Below are 19,552 nucleotides of genomic sequence, written 5' to 3' on the forward strand. Positions count from 1 at the left end.
GTTCATAACAGTCCCTCGTGAGTGATGTGTCCAAGGTTTGAACTTTGGTTCTGGATCTCGTTAGGAACAGTATCGGACCAGTTTGAGCTGGTTCTGTGGTTGCAGTGGTAGCCAGCTGAGCCTGTGTCTTTTTGTATGAGATGGTAACGTTGTGTAGATTAAATGGAGGCAGGCTCACGAAGGCCTCGAGTGGTACCTCGAGTGTACAGTGCTGCCGTACAGTAAGGTCAGGTATTGGTCCACGGGGTTCAAATGGTCTGCAGAAGGAAAGGTGCCTGGATGTTTACTGAAAGCAGAGAGTGGATGAAGCCCCTAAAAATCCACCAAATGGCCACTCATGGCATCAGTAAGGATCACTGGCCAAGGGTGAGTCTCACACCAACACGGAGGAGTCCCAGGCACGCCTGTCTCCCTCGCCCCAAGGCCCCAACGAGCTGACAGTGTTTGTGGACCTGGCCTCCATCTCTGCGGGGGAGAATGACATCGACGTGGACCGCGTGGCCTGCTTCCACGACGCTGTGCAGGGCTACACGTCTCTGCTGTACAAGCTGCACACGAGTGCAGGTTTCCCTGAGTTCATGAACCACCTGAAAGAGCTGTGGAAGGCTCTGGAGAACGACCAGCACCTGCCCAGTAAACTGGTAAGTCTGACTTCGGCTCCAAAGCCGATTAAGTCCAACAAAGCGTTGCTTGGCAGCGCGAGGGACACGACCAGGCCAATTATCATACACCCACGTGGGAGGTTTCCATGCGGACTCTGGAAATGATGTTTAAAAACAATTTGTCTTCCTCTGTGGAAGTGCTGTCTCGATCTTGTATGTTAGAAAGTCGAATACAAAATTGCATGCAAATCAGAGTCATTTCTGCTACGGGAAACCCAAGAAAAACATCCTGAAAGGAAATATGCCGAAATGTTACCGGTGGTTTCCTCTGAATGGTGGTTATCGTTACTTAATTCTATCTACTTTTTGATATTTTCCACAATTGGGATCAATTAATGTTTTATCAGACAAAAAGCAGCATTTCAGTTTAAGTGGACCGTCTTCATCAGGGGTCGAGTAGACCCCTAGTCTGTAACTTGCCTGAGGAAGAGACATGTGGCCAGGTCGGCTGGAACTGCGTGAAGGTTTGGGGAGAGAAAGAGCAGCGGACTGAGCAGATGGGGGCTTCATTTATTCTGTGGGAAGCTCACGTCCAAACAAAAGGCCTTTGTTGTAGTTTTCCCTTAATTTTCTGGTTGGACTTGGGGACCCCAAAGAACATTTAGAACAGAGGCTCCAGCCATGTTATATCTGGCATTCCCCCCGCCCCCCTCCACACACTTGGGACGCAGCAGTACGGTGCCTTTGCACAGAGACCTGCCTGGCTTTGTGCCTGTCCACTCCATCCATCTGTCCACAAGTAGAAGCTGGTGCTCTCCATGTGTTTCCCGGGCACCGGGCATGGGTGGGGACATGGGGAAACAGCAACACCGTGTCACAAGTGTCCATAGATTGATGGCCAAAGCACACAGTGGTTGTTGGCAGCAGACGAGGACGGCCTCCCCTGTGGGGTGAATGCAAACGTCCTGGAGAAGCGATGAGGCATTTGTTGCTGGAAGGTGGATATGGGGAGAGGACGGAAGGAAGAAAGATAGGTAATTGCTGTTTCTCTCCTTCTGTTTCCAACAGCGTGACTCTGCCAGGAACTTGGAGTGGCTGAAAACGGTGAAGGAGAGTCACGGGTCTGTGGAGCTCTCGTCACTGTCTCTGGCCACAGCCATCAACAAAAGGGGCGTCTATGTGATCCAGGCACCCGTGGGCGGCCAGGTGAGACACCCACATCCCGGGTACAGCTGGCGTGGCGCTGACAGGCCGCTGTAAATTGGGGAGGGATTTCTCCCTCCGGAAAAATGACCCCTACACGTGCGCTCGCTGTTCCCCAGATTTCACCAGACGCGGTTGTACGTTTAATCCTCCCCGAGAGCCACGGAGGTCAGGAGGATGAGCGAAACTACTCCTTGGAGGAGCTGAAAGAGCTTTTGAACAAATTGATGCTCATGTCTGGCAAGAAGGACCACAACAGCGCTGAGGTGGAGGTGTTCTCCGAGGTGAGGGCTCCGTGGGCAGGTCTCTGGGGGGGGTGCTCCGGGGGGGGGGGTGCTCCGGGGGGGGGTTTCCGAGGGTGGAGTCTCTTGTCTGAACGGGACAAGGACTCCTGGCTGAGCGGCCTGAGAAAAGTAAGAAGGGTCTGAGATTGCTCAGGATCGCCATACTCTGAAATCCGTGGAGCGCAGAGACGCTGCACCTGCAGGGTGCCCATCGTCCCAATCCACGACTGAAAGATACACCTGTGCTATGACAGGCCCTTTGCTCAGTAGTTCCTTCTTGGGGTCCCTAGACTGAATTGCCAGTGAGCCCGCTCCCCTGGAGAGGACACAAGCCAGTGGGGGTTCTTGGAAAGAAATGGAATTTGCCTGACTTTGTAAATCCCTAAGAACCCCAAACTATAACCCAAAGATGTAAGTGGGTGTCCTTCACTGAAATAGAAAGCTGTGTTGGTAAGGCGTATCGGTTTATGTCACAGTCTCTCCATTTTGTTACGGGTTTTTCCTTTGAGGTTCATGGGTGCATTTTGCATGGGAGCGTTTATCTTGCCTTCCTTAGGGAGAGATCGTGTAAGTGAGGAAGGCCGGCCTCTGGGGTCTCTTCCCGTGGTCACACGGAGCCCCAGCCCTTCAGATCCTCCATCTGTCTGTGTTCTCCTCTCTCTGATGCCTGCCTCTGGCTTCTGTTGGCAACAGGTGTTCTGCAGTGTGCAGAGGCTCGTGCAGTCCTTCATCAACCTTCACTCTGCTGGCAACATGCTGTTCCGGACCTGGACAGCCAAGGTGTACTGCTCCCCACAGAAGGGTGTGTCCATCCGCATGGACTTCGGCTTGCGGCTGCTGAGCCAGCTCACGGACAGCATGCCAGTGGCCCAGCTGCTGGAGGCCCTGTGCAGGCAGATGGAGGACTTCCTGGACCAATGGCAGGAGTTTGTGGACGAGAAGCGTGCTCAGCACTTTTACCTCAACTACTACACGGCCGAGCAGCTGGTTTACCTGAGCTCGCAGCTCGGGAGCCAGCTGCCCAGTGACGGCGCCCTCACCATGCTGTCCTTCATCAAGCGGAACTGCACCCTTCAGGACGTCTTGCAGGCCTGCAGGAGGCCCGTTGGCGGGGCCGCCAGGTACAAGGAGAGGACAGTGATGGAGGAGTTGCCGCTGATGCTCTTCTGTGAGTCCAGCCTGGTGGACAAGCTGAAGGTCATCATGAAACAGTCCATGGCGTGCATGAGTGCTTTCCTGCCTCACTGCCTGGACCTGGACGCCCTCGGCCACTGTCTAGCTAACCTGGCCAGGGCAGCCGGACCTCCCGTGACACGGGAGCTTCCCAAAGGTCTGAAGATCGGCCAGCCCAACCTCATCCTCTGTGGCCCCTCAGAGGTGCTGCCGGCCGCCCTGGCCATCTACATGCAGTCCGCGGCGCAGCCCCTGCCTACGTTCGATGAGGTGCTGCTGTGCACCCCAGGAACCACGTTCGAGGAGGTGGCTCTGCTCCTGCGCCGCTGCCTGACCCCAGGTTCCCAGGGCCACAGGCTCTACAGCCTATTGTACGCAGACCAGCTGAGCTACGAGGTGGCTTGCCGGGTGGAGGCACTTTTCCGGAGCCTGTGCACGCAGCGCCACTGTGAGAAGTACCAGCTCGTCATGGTCTGTGACAGCGAGCGGGAGCACTGCTACCTGCCCTCGGCCTTCAGCCAGCACAAAGTCCTCTTCACGCCCCAGGCGCCCCTCGAGGCCGTGCAGGCCTACCTGGCGCACCATTTCCAGGTCCCAAAGCAGACCCCGTCAGCCGCTGCCGTGTTCAGAGACCGGATGTGTGTTGGGATTGTGGCCTCGGCGAGAGCGGGCGTTGGTAATGATGGCTGCTGGGGGGATGGGTCTCACGTTTCCTGGGGCCACTGATGGTCCTTCCCTGTCCCATGAGGGTAGGGGGTGACTCACATGAAGCCCTTCTGCACGTGGGGAATCTGAGTCTCAGGCAGGCATGGCTCATCTAAAATTGCAGAGGTGAGTTGGTTCCTGGAAGCCAACCCACCTTCCTGCTCTAAACAAGCTTCTCTCTCTCTCTCTTTTTTTTTTTAACTCATGGGCCGTTTCAGGGTTGCTGTGTGTCGGGACAGCAGGAGGAGGCATAGTTGCTCTGTATTAAGAAGAGACAAATGCCTCTTGACCTCCCTCCAGTCCCCATGATTTCACAATACTGCCTTCTGTTGAGTCACCCTCTTCGCCCTCCCCACGTGGCGTAGATTGCATCAATGGTCCCAGGGAATCAGCTGGGACACTTGAGAGTTCTTTAATCTTTTTACCTCCCTTTCTTTCACCTCCCCCTCCCTCCTGTTCAAGCCGTTGTTTCTCAGTCTACTTGTGTAGGACACAGCTCCCTGGCCCTTGCTGGTATTAGGAGCCTTGTGCTCCCCACCCGCCCCCAGCAGCCCACGGCAGCTGTCAGCCGCTCACCACAACCCGGCTCCAGGGAGAGCCGTTGTTCACGATCTTAGCTGTAGAGGGCGCAGCTCACTGGCCCATATGGGAATCGAACTGGGGACCATGGCATTAGGAGCGCGGCACTCCAACCACCTGAGCCATCAGGCTGGTCCGGGTTCTTTAATCTTGTGTTCTGTTGTATTGGTTTCAAATTTTGCACAAAGAGAAGTGACTTGTACTAAATATTCCTGGATTCTCCTGCTCTGGGTCCCTGGCCCTGGCCCTAATTTCCATATTTTAACGTTGCAGGAAAGTCTCTGTACGTGAAGAGATTGCATGAAACTCTCCAAAGGAAGGTCCCTGGGAAAAAAGTGCCTCTAAAAATTATTCGACTGATCGACCCTCATGTGGATGAGAACCAAATCCTGGTCTCTCTCCTGCCTTTCCTGGGTGCCACGTATCAGGCAACACCCATGATATTTCACTTTGATGTGACCTCTTCGGTAAGTGTCCGTGGATTCCAGCTGAGTGGCCCCATCAGGAAAGACACGACTTCCCTGTCCCGGCTTCTTGCTCCCCAGTCTGAAGGATTTCTCCATGATGGATTGATATTCTGTCTTTGTATCAAAGAACAGAATGAGAAGTTCTGTGGGGTTGGGAGAGCCTGTCGTCTTTGGTATATTTATGAGTCCATGTAATTCTGTCTTTAGGTGAAGACTGGAGTTTGGCTGTTTCTTTTCAAACTCCTCATTCTACAGTACTTAATGGATGTAAACGGGAAGATGTGGCTTCGGAACCCACGCCATTTATATGTCATTGAAATCCTGCAAAGTGATTCACCACAACCGCCTAAGAGGGCTTCAAAACGAGTGCGTATTACAGGGCACCTTCCCTTCACTGGGGCTGGAGTCTTGGACACAGTTTTGTGATTTCCCCACTTTCGCCCTAGTGAAGCAATTGAGTGCAGGGTTAGTCAAGGAAAATCAATCTTTAAACTTCTTTTATTAAATGTCTGGAATAAGAATACTCTTGTTAATTAGCAGCATCTTAAATTGGTTTTGTTTGATTCCTGACTAATGCTGCGTGTCGGGGTTAAGTGCCAGCTGTGTGGTGAAGGCAGCAAATTTATCTACTGAGAGAAGCACTGCCTTTCTTTTTTTTTTTTTTTTTTTTTATAATTTAAGATTACTGTATTTCCTTACAAGAAGAACGTTTTAACAAATTTTAACAAATTTTACAGGTATGCACTTCCTTTCTTAATGCCAGCCGGGGTGGGAAGGAGACTTTCATTATATACACTTCTTACCAAGAGGAGGTTTTATGCGCATACACACTCATGATAGAGAGATTTAGATCAAGGGCTTGTGTAGAAAAGGACGTCCTCATTGGGAACACAGGCCCCACAGTACCCAACTGTGCAAACATTAACAATCTATGCCGAAAGGACTCTACAAAAACCGCTTTAAGAGAAGTGTTGTGTTTGTTTTTTTTTTCACGGAGGCCTGTCCAGTATAGACAGGGAAGGTTAAAATGCAAAAGCATGTTTTAGGAAATTCAGCTGTAACCATTTTATTCATCTCTCCCCATTCCAGAGGACACGTGCCCCCCAGTTCAGCTTTCTTGACGTCTTTCCAAAAGTCACCTGCAGGCCTCCGAAGGAAGTGATGGACATGCTGCTGAACCCTCAGGAGAACTGCAGAGAGCCAGGAATGGATGAGAGAGAGTTCTGCAGTGAGACTTTCCAAAGACCTTTCCAGTATTTAAAACGGTTCTTTGAGAAACAGAGCCTGGACACTTTCCAGTACCAAGGCCAGGTGGAAGGCACCCCCGGGGGATGCCTGCAGCACCTTCTGATTTACTGTGGGGTGATCAACCCGTCCTGGTCCGAGCTCTGGAACTTCGCTCAGTTCCTGAACTATCAGCTCCGAGACTGTGAGGCCTCTCTCTTCTGCAACCCGCGGATCGTGGGAGATACACTGAGGGGCTTCAAGAACTTTGTGGTGACCTTCATGATCCTCATGGCGAGAGACTTCGCCACGCCGACTCTTCACACGTCCGACCAAAGCCCCGGGAAGCACTTGGTCACCATGGACAGAGTCAAGGAGGAAGACATAGCCCCTTTCTCCCTCCGGAAGCGGTGGGAGTTAGAGCCCCATCCATATGTGTTCTTCAACGACGACCACACGTCCATGACATTCATTGGTTTCCACTTGCAGCCCAATGAGAATGGCAGCGTCGACGCCATCGATCACTTGAGTCAGCGGGTGATCAAGAGGGACGTCATGACGATGGAGCTGTACCAGGGGCTACTGCTTCAGAGAGTACCCTTCAATGTCAATTTTGATCAGCTGCCCAGACATGAGAAACTGGAACGACTCTGCCTGACGCTAGGGGTCCAGTGGCCCATTGACCCAGATGAGACCTATGAGCTGACGACGGACAATATGCTTAAGATCCTTGCCATCGAGATGCGTTTCCGGTGCGGGATCCCTGTTATCATCATGGGGGAGACAGGCTGTGGGAAAACCAGACTCATTAAGTTCCTGAGTGATCTCCGGCGTAGCGGGAAAGATGCTGAAACCATGAGGTTGGTCAAGGTCCATGGGGGTACGACGGCAGACACCATCTACTCCAAAGTCAGGGAGGCGGAAGCTCTCGCCATCTCGAACAAGAACGAATGTCATTTGGACACGGTCTTGTTCTTCGATGAGGCCAACACAACGGAAGCTATAAGTTGTATCAAAGAAGTCCTGTGCGATCGCACAGTGGGTGGCCAGCGGCTGGCTGAGGACTCCGGCTTGCACATCATAGCAGCCTGCAACCCTTACCGGAAGCACTCCCAGCAGATGATCTCGCGGCTGGAGGCGGCTGGCCTGGGCTACAGGGTGAGTGCGGAGGACACGGCAGACAGGCTGGGCTCCATCCCCCTGAGGCAGCTGGTGTACCGGGTACATGCCCTGCCACCGAGCCTGATTCCACTGGTGTGGGACTTTGGGCAGCTGAACAACGCTGCAGAAAAGCTCTACATCGGGCAGATTGTCCAAAGACTGGTGGACACCAGCTGCATAGACCCACACGAGATGTGCGTGATCAGTGAAGTGCTTTCTGCCTCTCAGGGTTTCATGAGGAAAACAGAAAACGAGTGCAGCTTTGTCAGCCTCCGGGACGTGGAGCGCTGTGTGAAAGTCTTCAGGTGGTTTTACGACCACAGCGAGATGCTCTTGTCGAAGCTGCAGTCCTTTCTGCACGAGTCCAGCATCAGCAAGAACAACTTCGAGAGAGACCCTGTTCTCTGGTCGCTGGTGCTGGCCATCGGGGTATGTTACCACGCCTCTTTAGAAAACCAGGAATTGTATCGGAAAGCCATTTGCAGGTTCCTTCCGGAACCCTATAACAACAGCAAGGTGATGCTGGAGGAGATCACGCTAACGCAGGATCTTTTTCTGAGTGGTGTCCCTCTGAGGAAAACCATCGCCAGGAACTTGGCTTTGAAAGAGAACGTCTTCATGATGGTTATCTGCATTGAGCTGAAGATTCCGCTCTTCCTGGTGGGGAAGCCTGGCAGCTCCAAGTCTCTGGCCAAGACCATCGTGGCGGACGCCATGCAAGGCCAGGCTGCTCACTCGGACCTCTTCCGGACTCTGAAGCAGGTCCACCTGGTGTCCTTCCAGTGCAGCCCGCACTCTACCCCGCAGGGCATCATAGGCACCTTCAAGCAGTGTGCCCGCTTCCAGCAGGGCAAGGACCTGCAGCAATACGTGTCTGTGGTCGTCTTGGATGAGGTTGGGCTGGCAGAGGACTCACCTAAGATGCCCCTGAAGACCCTGCACCCGCTGCTGGAAGATGGGTGCATTGAAGACGACCCCGCCCCCCACAAGAAAGTGGGCTTCATTGGCATCTCCAATTGGGCCTTGGACCCTGCCAAGATGAACCGCGGCATCGCTGTGTCCCGCGGCAGCCCCAACAAGAAGGAGCTCGTAGACAGTGCCAGGGGCATCTGCTCTTCAGAGCCCCTCATCCAGGACAGAATCCAGGGCTACTTCAAGCCCTTTGCCAAAGCCTATGAAACAGTGTGTAAGAGCCAGGACAAGGAGTTCTTCGGGCTTCGCGACTACTACAGCCTCATCAAAATGCTCCTCGCCACTGCAAAGGCTTCTAAGAAGAAGCCCTCCCCGCAGGACATCGCCCAGGCCATCCTCCGGAACTTCAGTGGCAAAGATGGCATCGATGCCCTGGACATTTTTGCGGCCAGCCTGCCCGAGGTGAGGCAGTCAGAGGAAGTCAGCACCATGCAGCTGATCCGGCAGAACGTGTTCCACGACCATCGGAAGGAGCCGGGCAGAGAGCTGGACGACTCTGAGTGCCGCTACCTCCTTGTGCTGACCAGGAACTACGTTGCCCTGCAGATTCTACAGAAGATGCTCTTTGGGGATGGCCAGCAGCCCGAGATCATTTTTGGGTCCAGCTTTCCCAGGGACCAAGAGTACACGCAGATCTGCAGAAACATCAACCGAGTGAAAATCTGCATGGAGACCGGCAAGATGGTGGTGCTGCTGAACCTGCAGAACCTGTACGAGAGCCTGTACGATGCCCTCAATCAGTACTACGTGTACCTGGGCGGCCAGAAGTATGTGGACCTCGGCCTGGGCACCCATCGGGTCAAGTGTCGGGTTCACCCCGACTTCCGTTTGGTCGTCATCGAGGAGAAGGACGTTGTCTACAAGCACTTTCCCATCCCCCTCATTAACCGGCTCGAGAAGCACTATCTGGACATCAACACCGTCCTGGAGACGTGGCAGAAGAACATTGTGGAGGAGCTCAAGGTCTGGGTACACAAGTTCATAGACATGAAAGCGGAGCAGTTTGTAGCCAAACACAAATACAGCCCTTGTGATGCCTTCATCGGCTACCACGCGGACACCTGTGCGTCGGTGGTGCTGCAGGTCACTGAGCGGCTCAGCCCTGGGCGCCTGACTGACGACGTGTACCAGCGGGTCCTGGAGGAAGCCAAACGGACCCTGCTGGGCTGCGCCACGCCCGACGCTGTGGTCCGGCTGAGTGCATCCTCGCTGAGCCTGTTTGAGGCACATTCGCTGTCCCAAGAATACTACGATCGGCAGCAGCACGACTCCTTCGCAGACTTCCTGCAGAATCACCTGCGCACGACGGATCTGGAGAGCCGTGCCGTCTTCACAGAGGTGACCATCTCCTGACACCCTTACCCTTAGCCTCTTGCACCCCAGAGTCCTTGACCCCGAGTGTCACCAAGTTAAGACTCTTCCCAAGTCAGTGGCAAGGAACCATAAAGGAATGTGTGTTGAGAGCTGGCCCTCGGCGGGTTGGGAAGTGTGGGTGGCAAGGTAGAGAGGGCCTTGCTTGAACCACGGTGTGTTGGTGTGAGATAGCACTATTTGTGCAGGAAGCTGGGACGGGGTCGCTGATGAAGCTGAATGTTCCAGGCCGTGAGTGCCGAGAGAAGGGAAGCTTCATGGGGTACCTTGTCTACGGCCCTGAGGAGCTTGGGCTGTCCTGCACAGGGGGCAGTGTGGAGGAATGTGTGTTGAGATGTGTCCCCCTCCCTGGGAGATGGGGGAAAAACTCTGCTAAGTCATAGGAAAGATAGACCAGTAGAGAGGCTGCTATCAGTATTCAAAGCAGAGAAGGACAGATGGGTGAGCTGAGGAATGGGAAGCAGATGGGCAGAGTGAAAGACTGATTCCATATAAGGGCTGTGGGAGATGGAAGAGCCCCCGGGTATTCCTAGGATGGCAGGAGGTTCAGTCACACACAGCAGAGTATCCTGGGACGAACAGCAGGTTTGGGGAGGCAGTGGTAGATTGTATTTGGGAGAGGCCCTGGTGCCCCTCTGACACCCAAGTACACACGTCTGTCACGTAGTGGACACAGGGATTGGATACTCAGTGGTGAGGCCAGCCTGGAGGTGGGGCTCGGCAGCCATGAGATCAACGTGCCCTTAAGGAGTGTTTTGGTTGCACTATGCAGTGTGATCCCGGGTGGAGGAGAATTGTCACCAGCCATAGGAAGGAAGGGTTGTCATCTTCTAACTCCATCTGAAAGTATGACACGACATTGCAAGGGAAGAAACGGAATTTGTACTGAGCCATAAGGGATCATCAGAATTTCCAGTAAGGACCAAAGGGGGAAGAGATTCTGGCATCTTGGAAGGGGATCCAGGGCATCCTAGGGACAGGGTGTTTTCTCTCCAGTCAGTGCCTTCTGATAGTTCTGCCTCGTTTTTAAAAACTCTGGGTTTGGAGTCTTTCCTGTCTATTTTCCAGCTGCACAGTGCTTGGCCCACAGAAGGGCTTGCTAAACATTGTCACGTTTCTGGGATGTAAACCTAGCGGACATGCGACCTTTCCCTGAATTCTAGCCAATGATTTGCGTTTCCTGCGTGTGCAGATCACCACCTTCTCCAGACTGCTCACCAGTCACGACTGTGAGATGTTGGCTGCGGAAATCAAGGGTGAGGCCTTGAAACCCACAATCCTGTCACTGCAGCAGTTTGACACTGAGTACTCCTTCCTCCGAGAAGTCCGGTAAGGTCCCCTGCCTCCCTTCTGTTCCCCTTCACCCTCGGCCCCGACTGGGATTTCATTAATATGGCTCTCGTAACCACTGGAGTTATCACCAGTATGGGTTAATGGGTGTCGAGGACATGTGACTCTGAAAAGGACCATTGTGAAATTCTCCAATTGCCTTTCTTCGCTGTTACCTTCTGCGTAAACGTCCTTCTCTGAAACCCGGTCCTGTCTCCTCAGGAAGCATTTACTGAGGTTTATTCCTTCTCCACTGGATGACCTACTCACCTGTGCAGGAGAACCCCACTTGAACTGTTTCTACGCAGCCCGTATAGTTCCCATCACTCTGGGGGACTGGATATCCCCCATTTTTTAGGACGGAGAACTCATCATCATAATTTCCTTTTCTTTTTCAGAAACTGCTTGACTAGCACGGCCACATATAAAATCCTCATTGTTCAAACAGATTTTGAAGATGAAGTTCGTAGTGCTCAGCTCATTGCCTCAGCGAAGTATGTTCTTGTGATTTTTCTCAGAAATCACACAGGAAACCCAAAATTTATTTGGGCGCTCCTAAGGAATCTCTTCCCTGAAAACAGCATAGCATCATCATAAACACATAAATGAAAATGCCCTTTTTCATTCCCCTAAATGTGGGCTAGAGAGACTAAAGAGAAGCAAAGAGGGGAAAAGCTAATAATACAAAAATGGTAAAATGTAAGACATGTAGCTAATGGAATATTAGTAGGATACAAAAGACTGTCCTTGAAACGTGTTTGCGGACATGTTTTGGTAATTATTAGTTTTAAATGACACAATTTGAATTTATTGCAAGTTCAAGGGCAGTAGCAGTATGTAAATGATTTCATTTGTACTTCGTGGACATTTTTCTAGTGTTTCTAGGGGGAATCTGATGCTTTCATAACCAACTGTGTTCCCTTACGACTTAAAGGAAGAGTGGTTTCTGGGCCTTTTAAAGCACTGGATGCCATACTTCACATCACGATTGTCGTTGGCCTCTGGTTGTGTGTTCACAGAACCCTGTGTCCTGAAATTGGAGGTTCCCCTAGGCTTGCGCTTAGTAGGACTAGGGCAGGCCCACCTGGGATCCCAAGTTAAGGTTTCTGATCAACAAGAAATGCCACTTCAAAACAGAAGCAGACAGGAATGGGAAGGAAATAATCCCAGCAAGAAAGCACATAACGTGCCCTCACTCTCACAGGAGAGGTCATTGTGAGGGTGTTACATTTATTTAAAACTACAAAAAGTGAGACCCTGAGATGGAACACAACAGCTCCTAGGATACCCTTCAGCCACTTCCCAACTTGGGCTTTGTTTATTTGCTTGGTTTTGCTTGTTTTAAAAATAGGTATTCTGCTATAAATGAAATCAATAAGATACAAGGAAATACGGACTGTATCTTCATCTATTTCATCACAAAACTGTCCCGGATGGAAAGCGGAACATCCTACGTGGGGTTCCATGGAGGTAGGACCAAACAGTTAATGAATGTGGTTTTTTAAATATCGTTCGAGTTATTTCTAATTTGATCCTAGAGTGTACCAGGCTAAAATTAGAATATGAATGCTAATCTCAGCGATACTTGTTTCAGATGCAGTTAGAAATTCCTACTTGATTATGGCACAAAACACTGAGCTTCTGATTTGCTGCTCCAATATGCTACATTTCCTTTAGAAAGTTGTGGATAAACACTCAAATTTCCTCTGGGTCCTCACCTTTTATGATCAGATCATGCAGAGAACATTCCCACCTAACACTGTTAGGAACGCCTGATACTTTATGCGTTTCAGGGTGGGCGGGTGCTATATTTAATCAGTCTCTCTCTCTCTCTCTCTCCCACCCCCCATCCCTCTCTTTTTGCCCCCTCCCTCTAACTTCTCTCTCTTCTGAGGAATGGCTCACCAAATATTTATTATATAAGAAAATTGATACTTTAGAAATAGGCAAATGATGGTTTACTTTAATATAATTTCATAGATACTGGGAGGTAAACCTTACCAGAGCTCCTTTACTGATTATGACACAGCAAGCAGAATAACAGAAACGTAAAAGAGCCACAGGCCTTCTTCAGGTAGCCTGTACAAGTCCGTTATTTCAGTTCATAAAATGGCTTTTGATGGGACAGCTGCTGACACATGGGTCAGGTGGCTTCTACGTATATCCAAGGGTTTAGACGCTATGGCAGCAGTTGCTCCCTCAGCGGCAGTGTGCTCACCGGGACATGTGGTGTATCGCTGCCTGTGACAGAAGACACAGGGGATGACGCTGGGTGGCATTGCTCCCCACAGGGCTGTGGCAATCTGTGCACATTGATGACCTCCGGAGATCCACAGTCATGGTTTCGGATGTGACGAAGCTGCAGAAGGTGACCATCAGCCAGCTGTTTCATCCAGATAACACACCTGAGTGTAAGCCTCGAGGAAGTCTTTGGGGACGCGGGATGGCAGGAGTGGCAGCCAGGCAGAGCCCTGCGCTGTAAGGACAGGGCCACCATGCTTTTGTGCATCACCTTTCAGTCCTCGCCCCTGCCCCTCAGCTGCGGCTCAGCACGTGTTTGCTGAGCTGACAGATGGTGACTCCTTGGGCACCCTGCTCTCCACAGCCACGCAGACGGCAGTATGTCCACCTGAACAAGTGGCTCTGTGGGTGCGTGGGGCTGTGGAAGTGAGTGCCTGCGGCACGTGTCAGGCCTTGGTTCCTGCATCTGCCGTCAGAGCCCAGGATGGACATAAGGGGTTGCGCTGGAGGATTCCTGAGTGGGCGAATGGGAGGCTGAGCCGCGTGCCCTTGGCCTCTCCTTGGGGGCCCCACTGGAGCAAGGTGCCAGGGATGCCTGCTGGCCAGTGCCCGGCACACAGCTCACGGCTGGTGTTGCCAGCGTCCCGGTCCGTCTTCTCCGCAGTAACTTGAAGGTGTTGCTTCTGTTGCAGCCGAGAGGAGACCTGGGGCCCACGGCAGCCACGAGGAGGCGATGGAAACAGAGACCGAAGATCCCGGGGAAACACCTGAGCTGGACATGGAAACGGAATGTTCCGAGGCGATGGAAAGCGAGGCCTCTGCGCTGCGGAGAAGCCACGTGAGTTCCAGCCCTTTCTCGTCCCTGGGCCCCTGAGGCGTTCACGCCTGCCACCCGGCGCCGGGGAGCAGACCCAGCCGCACAGAGCTTACTTAGCCTGGCACCTGTCCCTCCACGCGGCGAGCGTGGACGAATCACCAGGACGGGGCCGGCCAGGCTTTTCCTGCTGCGTCCTGGTGGGCCTCGCCCTGTTCCTGGCCCCGAGCACCCAGCGGCTCTCAGAGGAATCGGGCCAGTGGAGGCGCTGCGGGCCCCGGCGGGAGGCGCCGCGAGGGCCCCGTCTCCCAGGCTGCGCTCCCCCGTGGGCCTGGCTGACCGGAAGCGGGCTGTCTCCCCGGACAGACGCGCGTCCTGGACACCAGCAGCCTGCTGCGCAGCTGCGTGCAGAGCGCCGTGCGCATGCTCCGAGACCAGCACGAGCGGCGCCTGCGCGGCGTGCGGAGGGTGGAGCTTCTGCTCGGGCTCCTGGCGGAGGAGGACGAGCGCGCAGGTGGGGCGGCGCCGCCGGGCGGCGTGGCGGGCGGGCGGGCGGGCGGCGTGGCGGGCGGGCGGGCGGGCGGGCCGCAGCCTGGGCCCTGGCTTCGGGGAGCTCACGGCCCCTCTGCTCGCTTGCAGCCGCTTTCTCACAAGCAGCCAAGATGCGCCTCCACGACCTCTTAAGGAAGCAGGAAGACGGCTACGTGGTCAGTGTCAAGCAGTGGGTGGTGAGGGAGGCCTCCAACCCCGACGCCCTCCAGGAGGCAGGCACGTTCAGGTAGGCGAGGCGCCTCCCGGCGGAGCTGCGGTGTGCGTGGGCGCCCACGGGCCTCCGCTGCACGTGTGCCCTGCCCCACGACGTCAGGGCGCCCAGACCTGTGGCTGAGCATTTCAACGCGGCCTTTTTGTTCTTTCCTCCCAAAACAGTACGAGACGGTCTGGGTGGCGGTTACGTGGGGGTTTGCCGACTCCTGTCTGGGATTCAAGTTTTTCATAGTAACAACCACCCTTAAAAAATAGAATATCTGTTCTTCCAGGACGTAACGTTTGTCGCAAATCAGAGAGACGGACGCTGTTGTGGGGCACTCGGCTCACGAGGTGATACGCAGGCAGGGAAGAGAAAATGTCTTCCCGGGGCTCTGCTTCACTACAAAAAGAAGGCCCCGGAGAATTCCTTTGTTGCCAGTGGGCCTTTGTTTGTACAACAGTGACCCTTTTCTTGTGCCTAAGCCTGTGACCTGTGTGGCAGAGGACGGAGGGGATGCCCTGGATCCCGGTGCGAGAGTCTGCCCAGCCTTCGTTGGCAGGGTCATCTTACACCTTGCTTGTCGCTTTGGCTCCAGTCTCCTCGTCTCTGAAGAAGTTTCGCGCACCCATAGGCCCCTTCCAGGTCCAGCCCCTTCGATGCCCATGGACTCGGCTTTGGGCGTCCAGCCCTTGTGCCATCGGCGGGAGGGGTTGGAAGCAGCCAGAGTCGAACGGCCAGCGGGAGCTTATTACTGCGGTTTGGTGACTGCAGGGGCTTTTCTGCTTCCCTCTTTTTCTCCAACTATCCTTAATTTCTTTCCTGATGATACTTCCTGAGTAAGGAATTCTGTAAAATCAGATATGCCCTCAGTTACTCCTGTGGACTTGACTAAATATTTAATTTTACATAAATACTTCTTTCACACCACTGCTTCAGTGACTCACCTTCCCATGTGCCAGGTATTCAGAGGGGTGTGGTGTCCTACCTGTCAGCGCTCTGTGACTTGCTGTAGCGCTGGGACTGGACCACCTCACCCCAAGTCAGGGGCGAGGTCTGTACAGCCTCTGAACCTAGCCGTCAGAGCTGCCCCCATTGAACTCACCTGTGTCAGGTGTCAGGCAGAGCTCTGGAGCTGGCCGGTCCCCAACCACAGGCTGTGGGGACGAACTGGTCACCATTCATGTGTTTTGGACCAAAGTCCTTTGCCTTCTCGGGATTCAGCAGTCCAAATCGTGATAGTCTTTAGACTCGGGTTTTCAGAATTCTCTCCAGTTTCCTAGGTACTATATACTTAAAAAACTTGAATATATGTTCTTTTCTTTTTAAAATACAGCTTGCATTTTTCCCCCAGTATTAACTACCTAGCAATAGATTTTATATGCTTTACCACAAGAGTTTTGAAGTGAATTATAGGTTATTGTTGTGTATAAATGTAATTATAACAACAGTGTCGTGTAGTTAATATAAGCAACAAAATTTATATATGTAAGTACTCAGGTCTAGTGTCCAAAACCAGCAACCACCACCACTGACTTCGGGATAACCGTGTACTTTCCCATTGTGATCTCACCTGGAACTGGGGGTGCCTCTCTCCTGTGCTGCAGGCACACCCTCTGGAAGCGCGTCCAGGGTGCCGTGACCCCTCTGCTGGCGAGTTTGGTCTCTGTCATCGACAGAGACGGCAACCTGGAGCTGCTGACCATGCCGGACTCTCCACCCTGGGTCAGAGACCTGTGGATGTTTATTTTCCGTGACATGAAGTTTCTGAACATTCCTCTCGTGGAGAACACCGCAAGGTGAATAGAAGAGCTTCTTTTCGTGGAAAGGAAAAAACCCTCATGTAGCAGCACACGTAATGTGATTCCCCAAGTGTGTGATGGGGCGTGGGTGCTGAGTTTAAACTCACGTGGAAACTGGCTCTTTTTGCCGCCAAAGGGTTGTGACGTCACAGTACAAAGGGGATTTCACTGATGCCCTGAGAATTCTTTGCTTCCTCCTTTGCTGTCCTCGTGTCTACGCTCTCCGAGCACAGTGGGCTGACATGGTCTGTGTCGGCTTGGCCTCACCAGGGAAGCCGCACCTGTGTGACTCGTGTGCTTCCCTGCTGGGACCCGCTCCCTGTCCTGGACATTGCGTTGAGCTCAGCTGGCCTCCCAAAAGCATCCTGTTTGAATTTTAGGGAGCTTCAATTCTGGGGTGTACGTTAATAAAGAATATGCATGTGAAGTGGAATTCTGAATCACTGGTGGACACACTTGTTTAGAAGACAAGACACTGCTGGTCGAGAGAGACCCACTCTGATAAGTCGTGTTCTGTCCACACAAGGCAAGGCTAGGTCCAGGCTTCCCAAGACCTGCGCGGCCCACCTCACGTCTCCCTGTCGTGGTCTCTGTTTGTGTTGTCTGTAAAACAGATTCCTTGATAACCGAAGCCCTGAGCTGTGACACGGACCAGTGGGCTGCCTTCATAGCCTTTAGAGCTCCCCGTGCTTGTGGGTTGAGACGAACGGCCCTCAGTGGTGACCGCTGTCTTGCATCTTGAGTGACTCCTCACTAATCATACTCTTTGTCCTCATTTGCGCGACTGCAGATCCAAAAGTGAGATGTCCTACCTCCTGGTGCACCATCACATGGACCTGCCGGAGAATGTCTACAACAACGTCCCTTTCAGCTGGAGAATCAGAGACTACCTGGAAGAGCTATGGGTCCAGGCTCAGTACATCACAAACACTGAAGGTGAGCCTCGGGATGCAGTGAAATGGCGAGTTCTGGCAGCAAGGGAACCCCATGCGCTGCCGTGTGGTGGTCATTCCTATTCTGGAGCTCCTGGACAGCTGGGGCACCAGGACCTCAGACATGTTCTCAGTTGGGCTTTTCTCAGTGACTGCTAGTGATGAGAGTAGAGTATCTTTGTCCAAGCTGACTGGCCGTGGTCCTTCTGGACCATGTGGCACCTTGCTGTGCTGTCACATGCCCAGTAGTTTGGCCATCAGCATTCCAGGAAATCCAGCCCATTGGGGAAAGTCTTCTTTCATACGTGATAGAATCTTTGCAAAGTTTACTTAGAGGAGTGCCATAAAGAGATACAGGTCAGGACACTTGAACATGAACTTATTTTTCTGTGGAAGCATCCTGCCCCGTGTTCTGAGTAAATTCGAAGCATTCTCTGTGCCGGGGAAAGCGTGTTTCTCTGTTTGAAGGCCAGACCCGAAGCCGCCCTGCTCTTCCTTCTATGATGGCGTGTCGCCTGGGGCAGCACCCCATCACCGGGAGGCTTGTCTTTCTAGTTGGAACAGCACATGACCATGACCCTGAAGAGCACCCCAGGCTCTGGCCCTGGGGCTCTGAAGCATATTGACTTGATAGACATAAAACTCGGTCTTTGTCAGATCGTTTTGTCCCTCTGGGGCTAGCTAGGTTGTTTGTGGCCGACATGTATCATCACTTCTGCCTTTGGGTCTGCCATCCCCGTACAATAAATGGCTAACATACCTAGAAATGAGCATGACTTCAGGCCGCCGACTCCCTATTGGGGTGAGCTGTGTTCAGCAGAACCTGCCCCTCTCACGGTCTGGCTGTCACTGCGAGAGGCTGAGGGTCTGGCTGTAAGGGAAGAGCCAGGACTGTGCCCTCATCCCTAGCCATTCTTGGGCCCCCCCTGCAGGACTGTCACGCAGGCTTGTGGGCATCTTCCAGCAGACTCCCCTGGGCAGGTTCCTCTCCAAGCTCAGCCTGGAGCAGCAGCGGGAGCTCCTGCAGTGTTACATGAAGGACTTCCTCATCATGACCATGAAAGTGTCCCCTGGAATAGAGTTGGAGGTAAACACCGGCGGGGGCGGCGTGAAGCTGGGCTGGATGCAAACACAGGGCTCTCTCACGTCAGGGCGGGGTGGTGCCTGGGAGCAGAGTGTGGTCTGGGGAACCCCGGTGTGGCTCAGTGCTGTCCCCCTCAGCCCCCACCCCAGCCGGCCTCCTAACACATGGAGCTTTTCATGAACATGACAAAGACCTTAGTTTTCCTATAATGTGTTCTTCTCAAATGTTTAGTTTCTCTTGGAGAAAATTAGGTAAATATTTAACTGACCATTATATGGTCAGGATAATAAAGGAAATTTCAATGGAAAGAATACTTCTGACTACCTAAAGCTTCCAAACTTCAGTACATAAAAAAGGAAAGTGACAAATTGGAGAACATACAACTGATAGAATTAAGGGTTAATTCTCAGGAAGCAATAATTTTTAAAAATGTGTGTATGTTATAAACCAATGATTAACAGACATCCAGAAGACACTGGTAAAATTGCTCAGCCTCACTAGTGAGTCAATAAAACATGAGCAGTTTTTAGAGACTATCCTTAACTCTCCCTGTGGCAAAGCGGGTTTTTCAAAAAGGGCAGAAGTTCCTCCATTACCGACAGCTGTGAACTAGCATGGAGCTTCTGGCAACCGCCTGCAGGAGGAACTGACAACCTTACAAAGTCTGAACGGGTGATTCTGTCCTGAGAACGTGACTGGCTATGTGGGCAAATATTTCAGTCACAGAAATGTTCTTTTTAGCTTTGTTTCTGAAAAATGGAACATTAGAAGCAACTGAATTGTCCAGAACTAAGGGTTGGACACATTAGAGTATGGCCATTTGATGGATTTCATGCAACCATTAAAAAACAATGTTCTTCAAAT

At 52.6% G+C, this 19,552-nt stretch overlaps 1 protein-coding gene across 2 annotated transcripts in view; it reads left to right on the plus strand.

Annotated features, from left to right (window-relative positions):
• The window catches only part of RNF213 (ring finger protein 213), a 100,357-nt gene that overhangs the window by 48,687 nt on the left and 32,118 nt on the right, over positions 1 to 19,552 (plus strand). For both annotated transcript variants that reach the window (XR_013991933.1, XM_081028696.1), the window contains 17 exons: positions 424 to 641; positions 1,671 to 1,808; positions 1,925 to 2,089; positions 2,783 to 3,938; positions 4,820 to 5,013; positions 5,221 to 5,379; positions 6,103 to 9,708; positions 10,934 to 11,070; positions 11,469 to 11,564; positions 12,422 to 12,540; positions 13,362 to 13,481; positions 14,004 to 14,149; positions 14,492 to 14,639; positions 14,765 to 14,903; positions 16,478 to 16,669; positions 17,463 to 17,608; positions 18,537 to 18,691. Coding sequence is in view for 1 of the 2 variants with exons in the window: in XM_081028696.1 (XP_080884822.1) it covers positions 424 to 641; positions 1,671 to 1,808; positions 1,925 to 2,089; positions 2,783 to 3,938; positions 4,820 to 5,013; positions 5,221 to 5,379; positions 6,103 to 9,708; positions 10,934 to 11,070; positions 11,469 to 11,564; positions 12,422 to 12,540; positions 13,362 to 13,481; positions 14,004 to 14,149; positions 14,492 to 14,639; positions 14,765 to 14,903; positions 16,478 to 16,669; positions 17,463 to 17,608; positions 18,537 to 18,691 (7,034 nt within the window). In the remaining variant the exon portion in view is untranslated. The remainder of the gene's footprint in view (positions 1 to 423; positions 642 to 1,670; positions 1,809 to 1,924; positions 2,090 to 2,782; positions 3,939 to 4,819; positions 5,014 to 5,220; positions 5,380 to 6,102; positions 9,709 to 10,933; positions 11,071 to 11,468; positions 11,565 to 12,421; positions 12,541 to 13,361; positions 13,482 to 14,003; positions 14,150 to 14,491; positions 14,640 to 14,764; positions 14,904 to 16,477; positions 16,670 to 17,462; positions 17,609 to 18,536; positions 18,692 to 19,552) is intronic.

This window comes from Rhinolophus hipposideros (assembly GCF_964194185.1).
Source record: "Rhinolophus hipposideros genome assembly, chromosome: 20".
Classification (NCBI taxonomy): Eukaryota; Metazoa; Chordata; class Mammalia; order Chiroptera; family Rhinolophidae; genus Rhinolophus; species Rhinolophus hipposideros.